The sequence below is a fragment of the Neltuma alba genome, unplaced genomic scaffold, assembly GCF_004799145.2.
Source record: "Neltuma alba isolate B1F8T4 unplaced genomic scaffold, ASM479914v2 tig00010943_pilon, whole genome shotgun sequence".
NCBI lineage: Eukaryota > Viridiplantae > Streptophyta > Magnoliopsida > Fabales > Fabaceae > Neltuma > Neltuma alba.
The window spans coordinates 23,655-37,867 of NW_021635716.1; the positions used below are offsets into that span (position 1 = coordinate 23,655).

Sequence of the window (14,213 nt, forward strand, 5' to 3'; positions counted from 1 at the left end):
GAATGACAACACTTATTTATTATAAATAACCAACTTAACTTACTTCTTTAATCTCCTCAAATAAGTCAATTGGGTTTTATAATTAGGACCGGAGGAGTAATAAAAAATATTTTAAGCAAATTTCTCCCAATTAATAAATATGGGTTGTTTGTAGTTGTAATAGCTGATTCACGACCTGGATTTATCTATACAACATCATTTTCAGAACAATTAAGTGATTACGATGGCATTAAAAAAAAAAAAAACTCGAGTAATAGTTGATTCCCGACTTGGACGATTCCCTACCGACGTTGGGCCTGATGGGACCGATGAGGCCCACTAACGGTGATAATTCACGTAAGGCAAGTCCACATCAAACCACTCACGCCAGACACGTGACAAATGTTTCATTCTGAGTGATCCTAGATGCTTCCACTGTTTTTCCCTTGGCATGTTCCGATCCAACCACGTTCCAGTCTTACACGTGTGAATGAACGTCCTTTTTTTTTTTTTTTTCTTTTTTTAAAATGCAGATGCCACAGTAATACTGGCTGGTCGTAGGCTGTTACTTTTTTTTTAAAAATAAAAATTAAATTTGATTTTGTAATTATAAATTATAAAATATTTTAATACACTGATGACTTGTTATGCCTTGAATTTTTTTTTTCCAGTTGTTTAAGAATAGAAAATAATCCGTGACAAGTTCCACTACCCAATTTTCTTCTTTAATCTCCTAGTTTTTTTTTTTGGCAGTAGTTAGTGGAGATGGTCGACTTATGAGGTCATAAACGTATATTCGTTAATTTTTTTTCCATGTATATTTGTTTTTTCAATCTATTTTGTTTTTTATATTTACTGTTATTTTTAAAATAGTTTTTGCAATAATTAATAATAGTAGTTCTAGTTAATATACTTGATTAGTAAAGATATTTTAGAAAAGACAACACTTATTTATTATAAATATCTAACTTAATTAATTTTTATAATTTATTTAAATTAGTCAACTAGTTTTTATATTAATAACCGGAGATAATATATTGTAGAAATGAACACTGATAAACCATGAAAAATATAACAGTTCAATATTCAAAAATTTCATCTTTGGCCAAAAAAAAAAGGAATCTTCTCTTTTGGTGAAAAGGGGTAAAATGTTTGGTTATATAGTTTTGTGCAATTCACATTTCTCGCGCATTGAAGGTAAACAGATCATCAGGTCAAAAAAAAAAAAAGGGGGGGGGTAAACAGATCACGTTGCATTGTTTGCGGGCTACGCAGACTTTCAGATGTTTGACCCGAAGTTATGTTCATTCTCGATGGCAATATAATTTGGTTGGTGAGAAAAAATTATAGAAGCAAGTGGAGCCCATACGGGTTTGATCACACAGGCATTTGGTGTATCACAGCTTCAGCATATTCACCGTATCTTTTTTACAACTTTTCACTGCTAAGGAAAGAAGACTGACCGGAATCGCTAATCGAGCGAAGATGATCTGAAAAGCTCAAGTTCTTTTTGGAGCTAATCGTCAATCGATGAGGAGGAAGAGAAGAAGAAGAAGAAAATACCAAATCCAGAAACAAATTGACGGCTTCACGACATGGGGATGTCAAAGGAGAATCTGAAAGGTGTCATTTTAGCGCTGGCGTCAAGTGGGTTCATTGGGGCAAGCTTTATCATTAAGAAGAAAGGTCTCAGAAGAGCAGCTGCAGCTACTGGTGTCAGAGCAGGTGAATATGCATTTTTTCCCGTTATTTTTTCCCTTTCTTTTTAACTGGGTGATAAGTGCTTATTTTGGTTATCCGTGGTTTCATTTCTTATCTTATAGGTGTTGGAGGGTATTATTATCTGTTGGAGCCTCTCTGGTGGTTAGGAATGGTCACAAGTAAGCACCTAATGATGTTTCTGAATTTCTATTCTTTTCTAACCTAGTTATTTGAGCTGAACTTTCTTCTTGTTTCTTTATTGGTTTTAATTTGACCCAATAATTATGTGATGTTAATTAGATTTTCTTGATTTTGATGCTTGTTAAAGTTGAACCAATTTCAATTTACGTTGTTTACTAGAGCCTGGATTTAGTACTCCCTCTCATTTTCCAATGCTTGTCCAGGTCATTGCATTGCTTATTCTCTTTGGTTATGCTTGGAAATGAGTAACCAAGCTATTTTTCTAGTATTTCATCTTTACTGCTGTTAATGACTTACTATAATAGGTAATTATCATGGCCATGGGCTTTTAATCTTTTGTTGACTTCTAGCAGAATCTATGTTATTGTATGGTTTGTGATTTAGTGATTGTTGGAGAGGTTGCAAACTTTGTTGCGTACGCATTTGCCCCAGCAGTTCTAGTTACACCGCTTGGTGCACTGAGTATCATTGTGAGGTAGCTGCCTTACTTTTTTTAACCCTTAATTAAGATTTGAAAGTGTTTTGTATTACATTGTAAATTAACATTGTTACTTCTCCATTGACGTGTGAATATGAAATATGAATGCTATCCTCTAGTGCGGTTTTGGCTCACTTCATTTTGAAAGAGAGGCTGCACCCACTTGGAATGTTGGGCTGTGTAATGTGCATCGCTGGTTCTGTCGTCATTGTCCTTCACGCACCTGAGGAGCGTACTATCACATCTGTTCAGGAAATATGGAATTTGGCTACCCAACCAGGTTATAATGCAGTGCCGTTTATATTCAAAGCTGATTATTTTATAGTTCTTGATTAACATTGGTATTTCTTTCATTGCAGCATTTCTGGTATATGTGTGCTCTGTAGCAGTATTGGTCTTCATTTTGGTTTTCCATTTTGCACCACGGTGTGGCCATACCAATGTGCTAATTTTTACTGGCATTTGTTCGTTGATGGGTTCTCTCTCTGTAAGTAACTGAAAATATCTCCTCAGTTTTCTGGCTTGATCTCATTTTCAAGGTGATCTGATTATCTTGGCACCTGTGTTCTGATAAAGCATTACATAAAAAGATTCCTAACCTGTATGCAAATTAATTTTTGTTACTACAAGGGCTCAAATTTGTCACGTCTCTTTACTCCTTGACTCTCTCATCTCTCCATTTTTGTGGGAAAAGTGGGATGTATATGTGAAGAATCTTTCTCTGGTCCAATGACTGCTGAATATTCGTTAGAGTTCTCTGTCTGGAGTTTTTTATACATCTCAATGTGCACTCAATCTGGAAGGATGAGTTGCATGTTCGAATCTTTCTTTACCACCCCTGGTTTCTGTGACTGATCCATATGAAATTGTTACAAATTTTCAGGTGATGAGCGTTAAAGCCCTTGGAACTTCATTGAAGTTGACATTTGAAGGGGTGAATCAATTAATCTACCCTGAAACATGGTTCTTTATGCTAGTTGTGGTTACATGCGTCATTACTCAAATGAATTACCTCAATAAGGTTAGTTACTCTCTGTGCCTTGAAATAAGTCCAGTCGCCTTAGCCTGCTTTTGGAACTTCTCTGAACCAATGAAACTGCTCTTTTGCCTTGTATATAATATATACCTATTTTCTTAACTGTTAATGACCTTTTTGTGGTAGTCCTGACATTAGAGGAATCCTTAAGATGGAATCTCTTACTGTTGTAATTGTAAAGAACCAAAAAAGAGGTAATATCAATATTGCACTTTTGGAAACTTCCCATAACAATGAACAAATATGTGTAAATTATAATTTCCACTCTTATAGAGATAAAGGAAGCAGGATCTGCAAAAGGAGACAAATTTGACGATGCATGATTTTCCTGATCTTTCTTTACAAAGTGCTTTGTTTTTAGAGCGTGATAAATATTGAATCAGTTCTCTTGCATGAGTGCACATGAAGTATCTAGTTCAGTCTGAAAGCTTTTGATAGTCTTGATAATTGATATAATTCACATCATTGATATTGTGGTGAGGGGTTGTCTGGATAACTGATAGGAATGGGTGTATTTACAGTAGTGAAAGCTTACCATTAAGTGGTTCAAATTTAATGTTTTTTTTCCTTTTTTTTTTTTTGGTTTTTGTTTTCGTTTTGTTGTTTGGGAGTACTCCCCAGGGGGAGGGATGGGTGGATTAAATTTGCAAGAATTTGTGGACACCCCTCCTGTACTGAAAATGTGGGCTGAAGAATTATGGTGTGAAGTCTGAGAAAAAGGTCATTATTGCAGCTGATTTTGTTTCCTTCTCTTTTGTACCCAGTCATAATGCCGAGGTTAATTAGGAACGAAAGAAAATAGGGATATTGAGATGCAAAGACGCTGCACTGCGGCACTGCTATGTGAACCATTGGCAGACTTTTCCAGTTAATGGGTGCCAAAGTGAGGTCATGGTAGAACTTAAGTCACAACTCAAGGCACAAGAAGACTGAATATAGAAGGCACACAATATTGACAAGAAGAACGGACTTAAAAGCTTCAATGTCCACTAGATCTGTTATTGGGGGAGGTTATGAAGTTAGTAAACTCCTAGGAGGGGGAGTCTATGATTAGGGAAATATGATTAGTGTAGTGGGTGTGCTGTGGATGTGGTATACTTCTAAGAACATAAATACAGTTCATCATGTATTAAATGGTATCACATCTGGGTCTCTAGCCAACCGGTGTTGCCAGAAATTTGATCCCGAGGGCAGTGCTGGAAACTTGATCACTTGAATGCCCTGGAGATCTTGAGCATAGGATGGAGCTCCATGAGGCAATATAGTGTCACCCGATAGTCATGTGATCGAATCTGGCACTCCTCAGTTGAACCAAGTCCATGATTAATTCTGTTATAAGTTCTAGCATATACATATATGTACGATAGGCAAATTTTTGTTGATAAATATTCTTTCACTGGTAATAATAGCCAACCCAAATATTTATTCTGTGGTTTTTGTTATATCTTGCTGCAAATGATGTTTTTGCATTTGTTTGTTAAATTTGCTTTATTTATACTTGTATAGTTCACTATCTTTGAAGTCTTACATTTGAAGTAATATTCCTCGTTTAACAAGGAATGTTCTAATTTTTCAGGCTCTTGACACCTTCAACACTGCAATTGTGTCTCCTATATATTATGTAATGTTCACTACGCTTACAATCTTAGCCAGTGTAATAATGTTTAAGGTATTACCACCTCGTTATGCTGAGGATGTTGAAGTATACATGATATATAAATCTTAATCATTCGCTCAATATCAAACCACCTTGTGTTCACAGGATTGGGAGGGCCAAAGTGTTGCAGATATTGCATCAGACATATGTGGATTTATTGTTGTTCTTGCTGGCACCATTTTATTGCAGGTGTCCAAGGACTATGAGAGAAGCCCTTCTTTTGGAGGTCTGAAAATCTGATCCTACCACTCAACTCTATTGCCAATATCGTCATGCTACTCTGTTGGACCTTGATTGATATACTGCATTTCACTCTGCATGTGTTGAAAATTTGCAGGTAGCAATTCTGCACTTTTATCACCTTCATTATCTGCCCAACTTTTTTCTGGCAATGGGGAATTATTTAAGCTAGCTGATGAAAATGTGGCCCCTTCTGAGGTTATGAGCTTAAGAAGGCAAGAATCAGATTAGATGAGGATTTTGTCATCTGGTGTAATAGAGTTTTTTTCGTTCATTCAGTCATGGTGGAAGAAGGCAAAGTCTGAACTCTAGAGAATCCGACGGAAAGGCCTATTAGATGGTAATGATATCCCCTGGCAATTCAGGTATTACTGAAATCAAAGTTTGATGGATAAATTCCTGAACACATTCTGTTTATAATCAATGAGCATCTCAGGAATTAAGGGTCATGGATTTCCTAGTTTGGAAGATGATTCAAGAACTGATATGTTGCAGTCAGTTGCTTATTTGTACAGTGTGTCCATAGTTGCTGGGTTCTGATGAGAAGGTCTGCCTCCCTTGAGAAAAAGGAAAATATTTATTGGATTTGTTTAAAGACTAGCTGGATTATGAGAGGACTTGTTTTGAAGAAGTAAAAAAGTGGTTAGGGCTAGAGTTGCCACGGATTTGTTTGTAAAGTGTTGAGGTGTGCAGGGTCAGGGAATTAAACAGTTTCTGTTCATTTTAATTGTTTTCTCCCCTTGTGAAAAAGAAACATTCTTTCTCGTACAGAAATTTTTATTGGTGAAAATGATCCCATTCCTACAGTCTCTAAAATAAGGTCATTTGTTTAAACCATTAATTGGTTTTACCCCCTTAAATATCCTTTTCTTCGATATTTCATAAACAAACAAATTTTTAAATAACTAAACAGCATCTAATCATGAACATTGTAGATGATAAATTTAAAATTTTAAAAGGTTTAATACAAACTTCTCTTAAATTTGTCTTTATTTTGGTTTTGGTTCTTTCAAGTTTTAAACTATAGGTTTTGGCCCCTCAAGAAGCAAAATTATTCAAGTTTTTATTGGATTATAGGGATAAATGTTATAAATAAAAAGAAACTTGAGGCACTAAAATTTATGATTTGAAATTTAAAGGATTAAAACTAAAATCAAGGCAAACTTGAAGATCAAATATTTTATTAACTCATTTTAAAATTTTAAAATCTTTAATTAATTTAAACTAAATTTCTTAATTCGTAAACTGTATTTCTTAATTGAGGGTGATGCACGTTACAAGGAAACGCAACTGGGTGATCAAGTTTTTAAATATTTTTTTCAACTTGGTCACTAGTTTTTTTTTTTTTTTGACCTTGAACTTGGTCGTTATTTAATGCGTATGGAATGCACCTTAAGCATGAGACAGTAATTTCAATATATTCTCTCCATGTAAAATTACAAAGCACTTTTAACTGATAAACACCCCAATTAAATGGTTTAATGGCCTTTAAAATTGCATATTCTTTTTATGTTTGCCTTTATTTAATAGGATGTCTCAATTAAAAAAACCGCTATTAATTAAATCCCCAATTAGGAGAATTTTGAAGAATCCATATTCATCACACCGTGGAAGACAAAAAATGCCTTATATTAATGCTTTATAATTTTGAATGAAGGAGTATTTATTAGGATATTTTAGATAAAAATATATTAGTCATTTTATGACTTAATAACTACTTATATATAAAAATTAAAATGTAAGACTTTTAAACATAAGTCTCATATTTAAAACAGTGATACAATAAATAAAAAAACAGTGATACAATAGGAAAAATACATAAAAACTTGGAAAAATAGCAAAAAAAAAAACTGTCGAAATAAAAAATTACACATAGGGACCAGTTTACAAAAATTGTTATTAAAATCCATACTATTATTATCAAAACTCATATTAATATTATTATGAGTATTTATTTATAATTTTTCTATTTGATGGTTTTTTTTGTTATTTTTTCTAAAAACTTTGTCCATCATAATAATAATAATAATAATTGCACCAATGAGGCTTCCTCGAAAATACCAAGGAGGAGACTTTCTTTCTTTGTTTTTGGGAAAGGCGCCTAACGTGGCAATTTCCTCGTTCCTTCCTCCTCCCCTCAAATTTCGTGTCTTGTAATTCTGATTTCTGAGAATGATCTTCAGAGTGAAAATGGAATAAACACTGTTTCTCCGGGGTAAGAAAATAATTATAAAAATTTAGAAGTTACCCCGCTCACAAGATATTTTAAAATATTAAAAATTTAAGGACTTCAGGACTACGAAATCTTAATTTAGCTTCGATATTTATCTTGGATGCTAAGTCTCGTCCCTCCTTGACCGGTAGTTTCATCCTTCTACTTTCACGAGTTCAGTTCCTTCTTCGTTTTATGGCTAAGCTGGAAGCCAAGCTTGGGATGATGATCGACTCAATCGGTAACTTCTTTTCCGGTAAAGATCAGCTTCCTTGGTGTGATCCTGACATCGTCGCTGTAAGCTCATCCTTCTCTTCACCGCCTCTACCCACCAATTGATTAAATTATTGTTCTTTTTAATTTGAATGGGAATTCGATCAGGCGTTTGGGTTTCTATGCTATTTCTGCTGTGTTACTATCTAGATATTCTCTGTTCGTGTGCTTTGCTTGTTCTGATTTTAAAGTCTTGTTAGTGAAGTTCTCAAGCTATTGGTCGTTTTCTGGAGATGCAGGAATGGGTATTTTCTTAATTTATTAGTTTTTTTTTTTTATATTTCCCTCCATCTGATGTAAAGGGTATTTTTCTTTCATTCTTTTTTTTTTTTTATGCTTTTTCCCCCCCTACTGGTATTTAATTGAATAAGGGTGGTACTTGTTGTATTCAAAAGTGTTACTATGAGGAATAAAGGATTGACGTTAATTTTTTGCTATTTTCAGCTCAAAAGATAATTTGAATGGGAAATTTTGGCTTTTCATATACTCCCTCCGTTCCTTATTATAAGAGACATTTGATACTTATGGCATGTTCCTATATATAAGAGACACTTAAAAGTTGTCTCTACTTTTTGTGTTGATTTCCCATTTTACCCATATTTATTGTCTCCAACTCACACTCTCTCTCCTTCCCACTTCTCTTTCTTTTAATAATTTAATTGTTCTCTCTCATGCTCTCTCTCCTTATTAATGAGGGCATTTTTGGAAAAAAGATCATACTTTTTACACATTGATTGTTCTTAACTAATTTTAACTGTTTTTTTTATCAACGTAATTCGGTTATTTGTCTCTTATAATAAGGAGGAGGAGTAACAGCTAATGAGGTGGGATAAATAGGGATGTCGTCATTTTTTATTTTTTTCTTATGACGTAACCTAGAATGACTGATGAACTTCAAAATAAAGCGCTGAAGATAATTTCACCTTGAGAGAACGTTCTCTATAGCTAATTCCTAATTTATCGAACTTAGATCTTGGATGTCTTTATTTTCTAGCTCATCTTTGTAAGTCGAATTTTCAAATTTGGAGAGGATAAATTTTGTTTCTTTAGAGTTTCCACTAGTGTATATTGGGAGAACATTAAGGTATCTACCTCTTGTGGGAAATCTGGTTTGAGTTTTTACTGTCCCTGTATATGTCATATTTTTAATCTTTCTGGTAGTGCTTATTGTTATTTGTGTTCTCCATTTCTACATCTCCTACTATACTTTTGTTGATTTCCAGATCATAATAAAGGAAACATAATGCTACATGAGTTACTTGTAACAGTCAAATTTTGTTGAATATGCTGTGTCAGCCTGTGCCCGCTGAAGAGAATATCAATTTATCTTACCACCATACTTTTCTTTTGCTTTCCTTTTCTCACATTGAATTTCATTTGAAGCGTGTTATTCTCAAATTTCCTTTTCGACTATACGTTATCCAGCATGTATTTGTTGATGGCACTACGTATTTTTCTACCGGCTTTTTTCTTATCGGTTACCTCGTATGCTTTCTAAATGTATCTGCAGGCATGTGAAAGAGAGGTTGCTGATGCTGGCTCAGATGAATTTATGAAAGAATGTCTCTTGCGTTTATCATGGGCCCTTGTTCACTCGAGACGACCAGAAGATGTACAACGTGGGATAGCAATGCTTGAAGGTAGCTTACTTAAATCTATGACTTAATGTCCACTAGGCATTCACCCAGACAATTCATTCACTTGCTGACGTGCGTGCATGCACATACACCCACTTAAGAGTCATTGCCCTTTAGGTTTTTAACAAGGAAGTCTGCATAATTTGATTTCAAATGAATGAATATTCTTATTGAGCCATTCTGCTTTCATAGATTTATATATACTTGTGTTTATTCTCGCAACATAGGTTAACCATATGATATCATGTATATGGCAGCATCTTTACCTGGTACAACTGACCCACTGCTACAGAGGGAGAGGCTATATCTTTTGGCTGTTGGGTATTACAGAAGTGGTGATTATTCAAGGAGTAGGGATCTTGTGGATAGATGCCTATTGGTATGGCCTTCTGACTCCAGAGTTGCTAATTAATCTAGGAAAATGGCTGCTCTTTAAGCCCCTCTAAAATTTTTGTTTTCTTCTTGGCCGATTTGAACTCCGTTGTCTGGTTTGTAAATCCTTTAGAGATTTTTAATGTGTAAATGTATAACTGCCATCTTTATCTTGAATTATCTTGCTTAAAATACCTGCCTTCATCGATTGTGAAAGAATCTGATTTCTATCAATGCAAAATATTCATTTACCTAGGAATTCTCAACAACTGTTGCTTGTACTGTAATTGGTTGTTTCCATTTTTGATATGTCTGCTGAATTTAACTTTAAATTATCTGCCACAGAAGCTTTGTTTTGAACCCCTACTGTTTGGTTGGCACTAGTTCATTACTATTTTATATCATCTGTGACCAGAATAAATATACGCATTTCTGAATTTGTTCTCTTCTCAAATACTGAAGTTGGATACATAAATCTTGAAAGTTATGAGGGAAAGTCTGGCAGAATTTGTGTGTAATTTTGAGTGGTTTGATGGTATTATGTTATCTTTTACTTCCAAATTTGGCAGAAAAGTCTAGTAAATATTTCCTTCAACTTGAAGATGTTGTCTAGTGCTTTTTACCAGTTCCTTTTACTGAATTTTGACCATTGCTTTGACAACATCTTTGTTTTATAGATTGCTCCTGACTGGAGGCAGGCAGTGACGCTCAAGAAGATAATTGAAGACCGGATCACAAAAGGTTCTCCCACAATTACCAATGTTTCCTTAAACATTTCCTGCGTTTCTTATCAGTTTGGTGATGGTATCGTGATCTAGGGTGTCCTGAAGTTTTGTGGCAGACAATCCCCTTCCTAGGCAATAATATTTGTTATGCTCTACCTCATTCTCTTACATTTATGGTTTGGTGGCTCTAGAGCCATAGGGAAAAATTCTTACATAGATATATTGTGCAAGCTGGTTGTGCAAGGAGCCAACTATAATTCACTAATGTTAAGGCTCCTCATTCAGGGACTTTTCTCAGACACTTGTTATTCTGATCCTCTTTAGTTTTGGCTTCTTGCATCAAGACAACTCTGCCCTGCAAGAAGTACATGAAAATTTCTGGGAGTAAAAGTGAGGGTTTCTTGTTATTGATTTGATTTCAGCACTGATTTTGTCATTTTTTGCCTTTTCCCTCATATATTGTAGATGGTGTCATTGGCCTTGGCATCGCTGCAACTGCTGCAGGACTGGTAGCAGGTGGGATCGCAGCAGCAGTATCAAGAAAGAAGTGACAGTGTCCTTTTCATTCACTCAATGTTCAAGAAATGTAATATCAACCACCGCTTTCTGCTTCATACTCAATAAGAGGCGGAACAGCTGATATGTATGCTCTCGATGTGAGATTGATCCTTCTGTTGAGATATGTGTTTGGTGTATGTGTATAGATGTTTTCTTTTACATTTGGCAACGTATACTTTTAGTCCCTAATATTTGCTTTCAATTGTCATTTTACTCCCTTTCTTTTAATTCTGTCAATCTGGTCGGTGGTATTTGATTCATTCATATGCTTTCTTGCTATCTAATGAACGGGAGCAAATCACTGAATACCTGCATCCTTGTGTGGGTGTTGCAACGATTCACGGCCATGTCGGGAAATTTACTTTGGCAATGAACTAGAAGATCCCCTGTTAATAAATTTATGTTCCTGGTTCAGATGGGGAGGACTGTTATGAGTCCCATGTTGAGAGCCTCACAAGTGTATTGTACTTGATAAGTTTAAAGGACTTTTCTTCCTAATAGACTAGTTTTTTGGAGATTAGACTGTCTTTTTGTGTTTGTATTCATGACATTGGTGTTTTTGTTAAAATTCCCATGTTTATGTAGAGAGCTACCCATGGATGGTTCTGAACAGCAAGAGGTCAAGTGAAGTGCATCTAGGTGTGGTGTGATTGATAAGTTTAAGAGATTTTCTTTTCTTATAGGTTAGTCTTTAGGATTGGGTTTTCTCTCAGTGTTTGTGTTCATAACAATGGCCTGCATTTATAGTTGGAGGTGTTCAATACCCCTGAAATTTTGGATGCTTAAACCCCACCACAACAATTGCAGCTTGTTTAAGAGGGTGTTTGGATAAAACCAAATAATAGTTTAAAGAATAGCTTCTGATAAAAAAGTTATTTTTGAGAATAGATTTTGAAAAAATGAGAGTGTTTGGATAGTTGTTATTATTAGAAACACTTTATATATATATAAATTACTAAAAGGAATACAAGTTAATATGATAATTACATAAAAGATAGATTTTATTGGGGGTGTACATGGGGAGGGCTGGCCAGGACAAGACCTTTGCTCGATGCCCAGCTCGAAGTATGAGTGGGCTCCATTTTGCAGCCTGTTGCCTGGCCCTACTCATAGAAGCCCTAACTATTTTGGACAGGCAAGGCGGGCTTCGCTGCCCAAATAGTGATGACCTGTTGATATCACATGTAAAAAAATTTTTGTCCATGCCTAAAAATACATTTTATAATTTTACATTTTTACATATTGAAATTATCCAGAAATAATTTGAAACAAGTGTTAGCAAATATCCAAATAAATAATATTCATAATCTATTTAGAACAAACAACTCTCAAGATTATAATTAAAGCCTTGAAATTCAAACGGTTTGTATCAATCTCTAGAAAGTTGAAAAAAGAATAAAACATCTGAAAAAATTGAAGAGGGGTTGAAGTACATTGAGACATTCCATTGAGGGTCGGGGATGGCGATGTAATAGAAACTTGATTATCCATTCAAGTGACAAAAATTAAATGTTACCTAAAGGATTGTAAAAGGATATTAAAACTGAAGCAATGGGCTAACATGAATAATATAGACCATATAAAAATAGGGTGAAAATAATTGTAAAAAGAAAAATAAAAAATCTTATAATAATTTAATATAACCACTTTTAATATGCAAACATTTATTATGCCATACAATGCAGTTAGCATTCTATACAACTAAAAGACTTCTTTCTATCATATAACTTGTTTATAAAAAATTAATACAAAATAACTGAATATAAATTAAATAAAAAATAAAACATGTAATTCAAATAATTAAACCCCAATTTTCTTTCCCTGCTCCAACCCCAATCTTGTTTTCTATCTTTGTATAAATATTTAAAATTGTTGATTTATACAAATATGTAATGTATAAACTCCATTCTCTAACAAAGAAAGTTGTTAATAGCATAGAGGAAAAGATTGACTTATAAATAGCCAATATTACAACAGCAACACACAACAGGATATACCCAATAAAACTCACGAAAAACAAATTAAAAGCAAAATACTATTGCTTCTTTAGAAGAATTAGATCCTCTAAAATGAAAAAAATAATAGAAATGTGACAATAATAAATTAAATTGCAAAGAGGGGGGAGATAACTTTTTTTTTTTGGTAAAGAAATGTAATATATTAATATTATTTCATAAATTATAATATATATAATCCGAGTAGGGCCAAATGGGGTAGGGCAACATGTCTTGCTCGATGCTCAGCCCTGCCGATAAAATGCCCAGTCTAAAGATGCCCATTCTTTTTTGGGCTCTTTTTTTTTTTGGGCTAGGCAGGGCAGGGTAATTTTTCTCGGGCGGGTTCAGCGAGCATTTGGGCTTCATGTACATCACTGGATTTTATAATATATTTTTATTTGAAGTAATAAATTTGTTAATAATATATTTTTTTTGCCAACATAATAAATAATATATAAAAATGTAATTAATAAATGATTAATATATGTATATATATTTATAAAATATAAGATTAAAATGTTTCCTTAGGCTAGCAAAGGCGGAATGAATTTTCAGAGAAAAAAGCTTGTAATTGAATATGAGGGTGTTATTTGTCATATACCGTTGGGTGACTTCTAACAGAGTATAATGATGATGCCAACGACCCAAAATTTCTGTCCAAAAGTGAAAATATTCTGCTTGTTTTGAAAGTTAGGTTTTGGCCCAAACCACAGTTTGATAAAAATACTAAGGGAATGTTTGGATGGAAATTAAACCATTTAAGAAGTGTTTTTACAGTTTACGAAGTAAATATGTAAATGAGTTTGCCTCATTTTGCAAAAAAGTACTTTTGAGAAGCACTTTTGAAGGTTGCCAAATACCCCCTAAGCAATTATCTAGCCCAAACTATGGTTTGGTTACAAAAAGTACTTTTTAAGAAATTGCCAAACACCCCCTAAATGATGCCCTCTCCAATAGGATAAATGATAAAAAGATTTATTCCCATTCAGCGTCTGCTAAGTTAGTGCTGGAGGCTTTGCAGTAATATTAAAGGCTTAACTTGAACTCCTAGTAAAGGATAATTTAGATTTTCACCAAGTCTCCGTTAAAAAATTACAGGATAGCTAGTACTCTACATTGAACTCCCTGACAAAACCCTTTGCCTCTC

The 14,213-nt window shown here is 34.2% G+C and overlaps 2 protein-coding genes across 4 annotated transcripts; both read left to right on the top strand.

Moving 5' to 3' along the window:
* Positions 1 to 1,326: 1,326 nt before the first annotated feature.
* LOC114760167 (probable magnesium transporter NIPA6) lies at positions 1,327 to 6,103 on the top strand. Of its 3 annotated transcripts, none has more exons than XM_028949433.1 (9): positions 1,327 to 1,704; positions 1,803 to 1,859; positions 2,266 to 2,356; positions 2,479 to 2,639; positions 2,719 to 2,846; positions 3,243 to 3,380; positions 4,972 to 5,016; positions 5,158 to 5,278; positions 5,390 to 6,103. In XM_028949433.1, the coding sequence occupies exons 1-9, from the start codon at positions 1,575 to 1,577 to the stop codon at positions 5,521 to 5,523; spliced, it is 1,005 nt and encodes a 334-aa protein (XP_028805266.1). In that variant the 5' UTR covers positions 1,327 to 1,574; the 3' UTR covers positions 5,524 to 6,103. The 3 variants fall into 3 exon arrangements, with proteins under 3 accessions (XP_028805266.1, XP_028805265.1, XP_028805267.1); XM_028949432.1 differs by having other exon boundaries at positions 1,330 to 1,704; positions 4,972 to 5,064; XM_028949434.1 differs by having other exon boundaries at positions 1,686 to 1,704; positions 2,235 to 2,356; positions 4,972 to 5,064.
* A 1,496-nt stretch (positions 6,104 to 7,599) lies between these two features.
* LOC114760169 (mitochondrial fission 1 protein A-like) lies at positions 7,600 to 11,297 on the top strand. Its single transcript, XM_028949435.1, has 5 exons — positions 7,600 to 7,801; positions 9,288 to 9,417; positions 9,672 to 9,793; positions 10,464 to 10,527; positions 10,977 to 11,297. Exons 1-5 carry the CDS (start codon positions 7,700 to 7,702, stop codon positions 11,060 to 11,062), a joined length of 504 nt encoding a protein of 167 aa, XP_028805268.1. The 5' UTR covers positions 7,600 to 7,699; the 3' UTR covers positions 11,063 to 11,297.
* Positions 11,298 to 14,213: the final 2,916 nt, after the last annotated feature.

What these genes read in the sequence shown, in the direction of transcription:
- LOC114760169 (XM_028949435.1), top strand. Translation starts at nt 7,700, where the DNA reads ATGGCTAAGCTGGAAGCCAAGCTTGGGATGATGATCGACTCAATCGGT. An exon ending in GTGATCCTGACATCGTCGCT is followed by an intron (nt 7,802 to 9,287) that starts GTAAGCTCATCC and finishes ATGTATCTGCAG; the next exon opens with GCATGTGAAAGAGAGGTTGC. An exon ending in TTGTGGATAGATGCCTATTG is followed by an intron (nt 9,794 to 10,463) that starts GTATGGCCTTCT and finishes TTTGTTTTATAG; the next exon opens with ATTGCTCCTGACTGGAGGCA.
- LOC114760167 (XM_028949432.1), top strand. Translation starts at nt 1,575, where the DNA reads ATGGGGATGTCAAAGGAGAATCTGAAAGGTGTCATTTTAGCGCTGGCG. An exon ending in GTGGTTAGGAATGGTCACAA is followed by an intron (nt 1,860 to 2,265) that starts GTAAGCACCTAA and finishes TTTGTGATTTAG; the next exon opens with TGATTGTTGGAGAGGTTGCA. An exon ending in GAGAAGCCCTTCTTTTGGAG is followed by an intron (nt 5,279 to 5,389) that starts GTCTGAAAATCT and finishes GAAAATTTGCAG; the next exon opens with GTAGCAATTCTGCACTTTTA.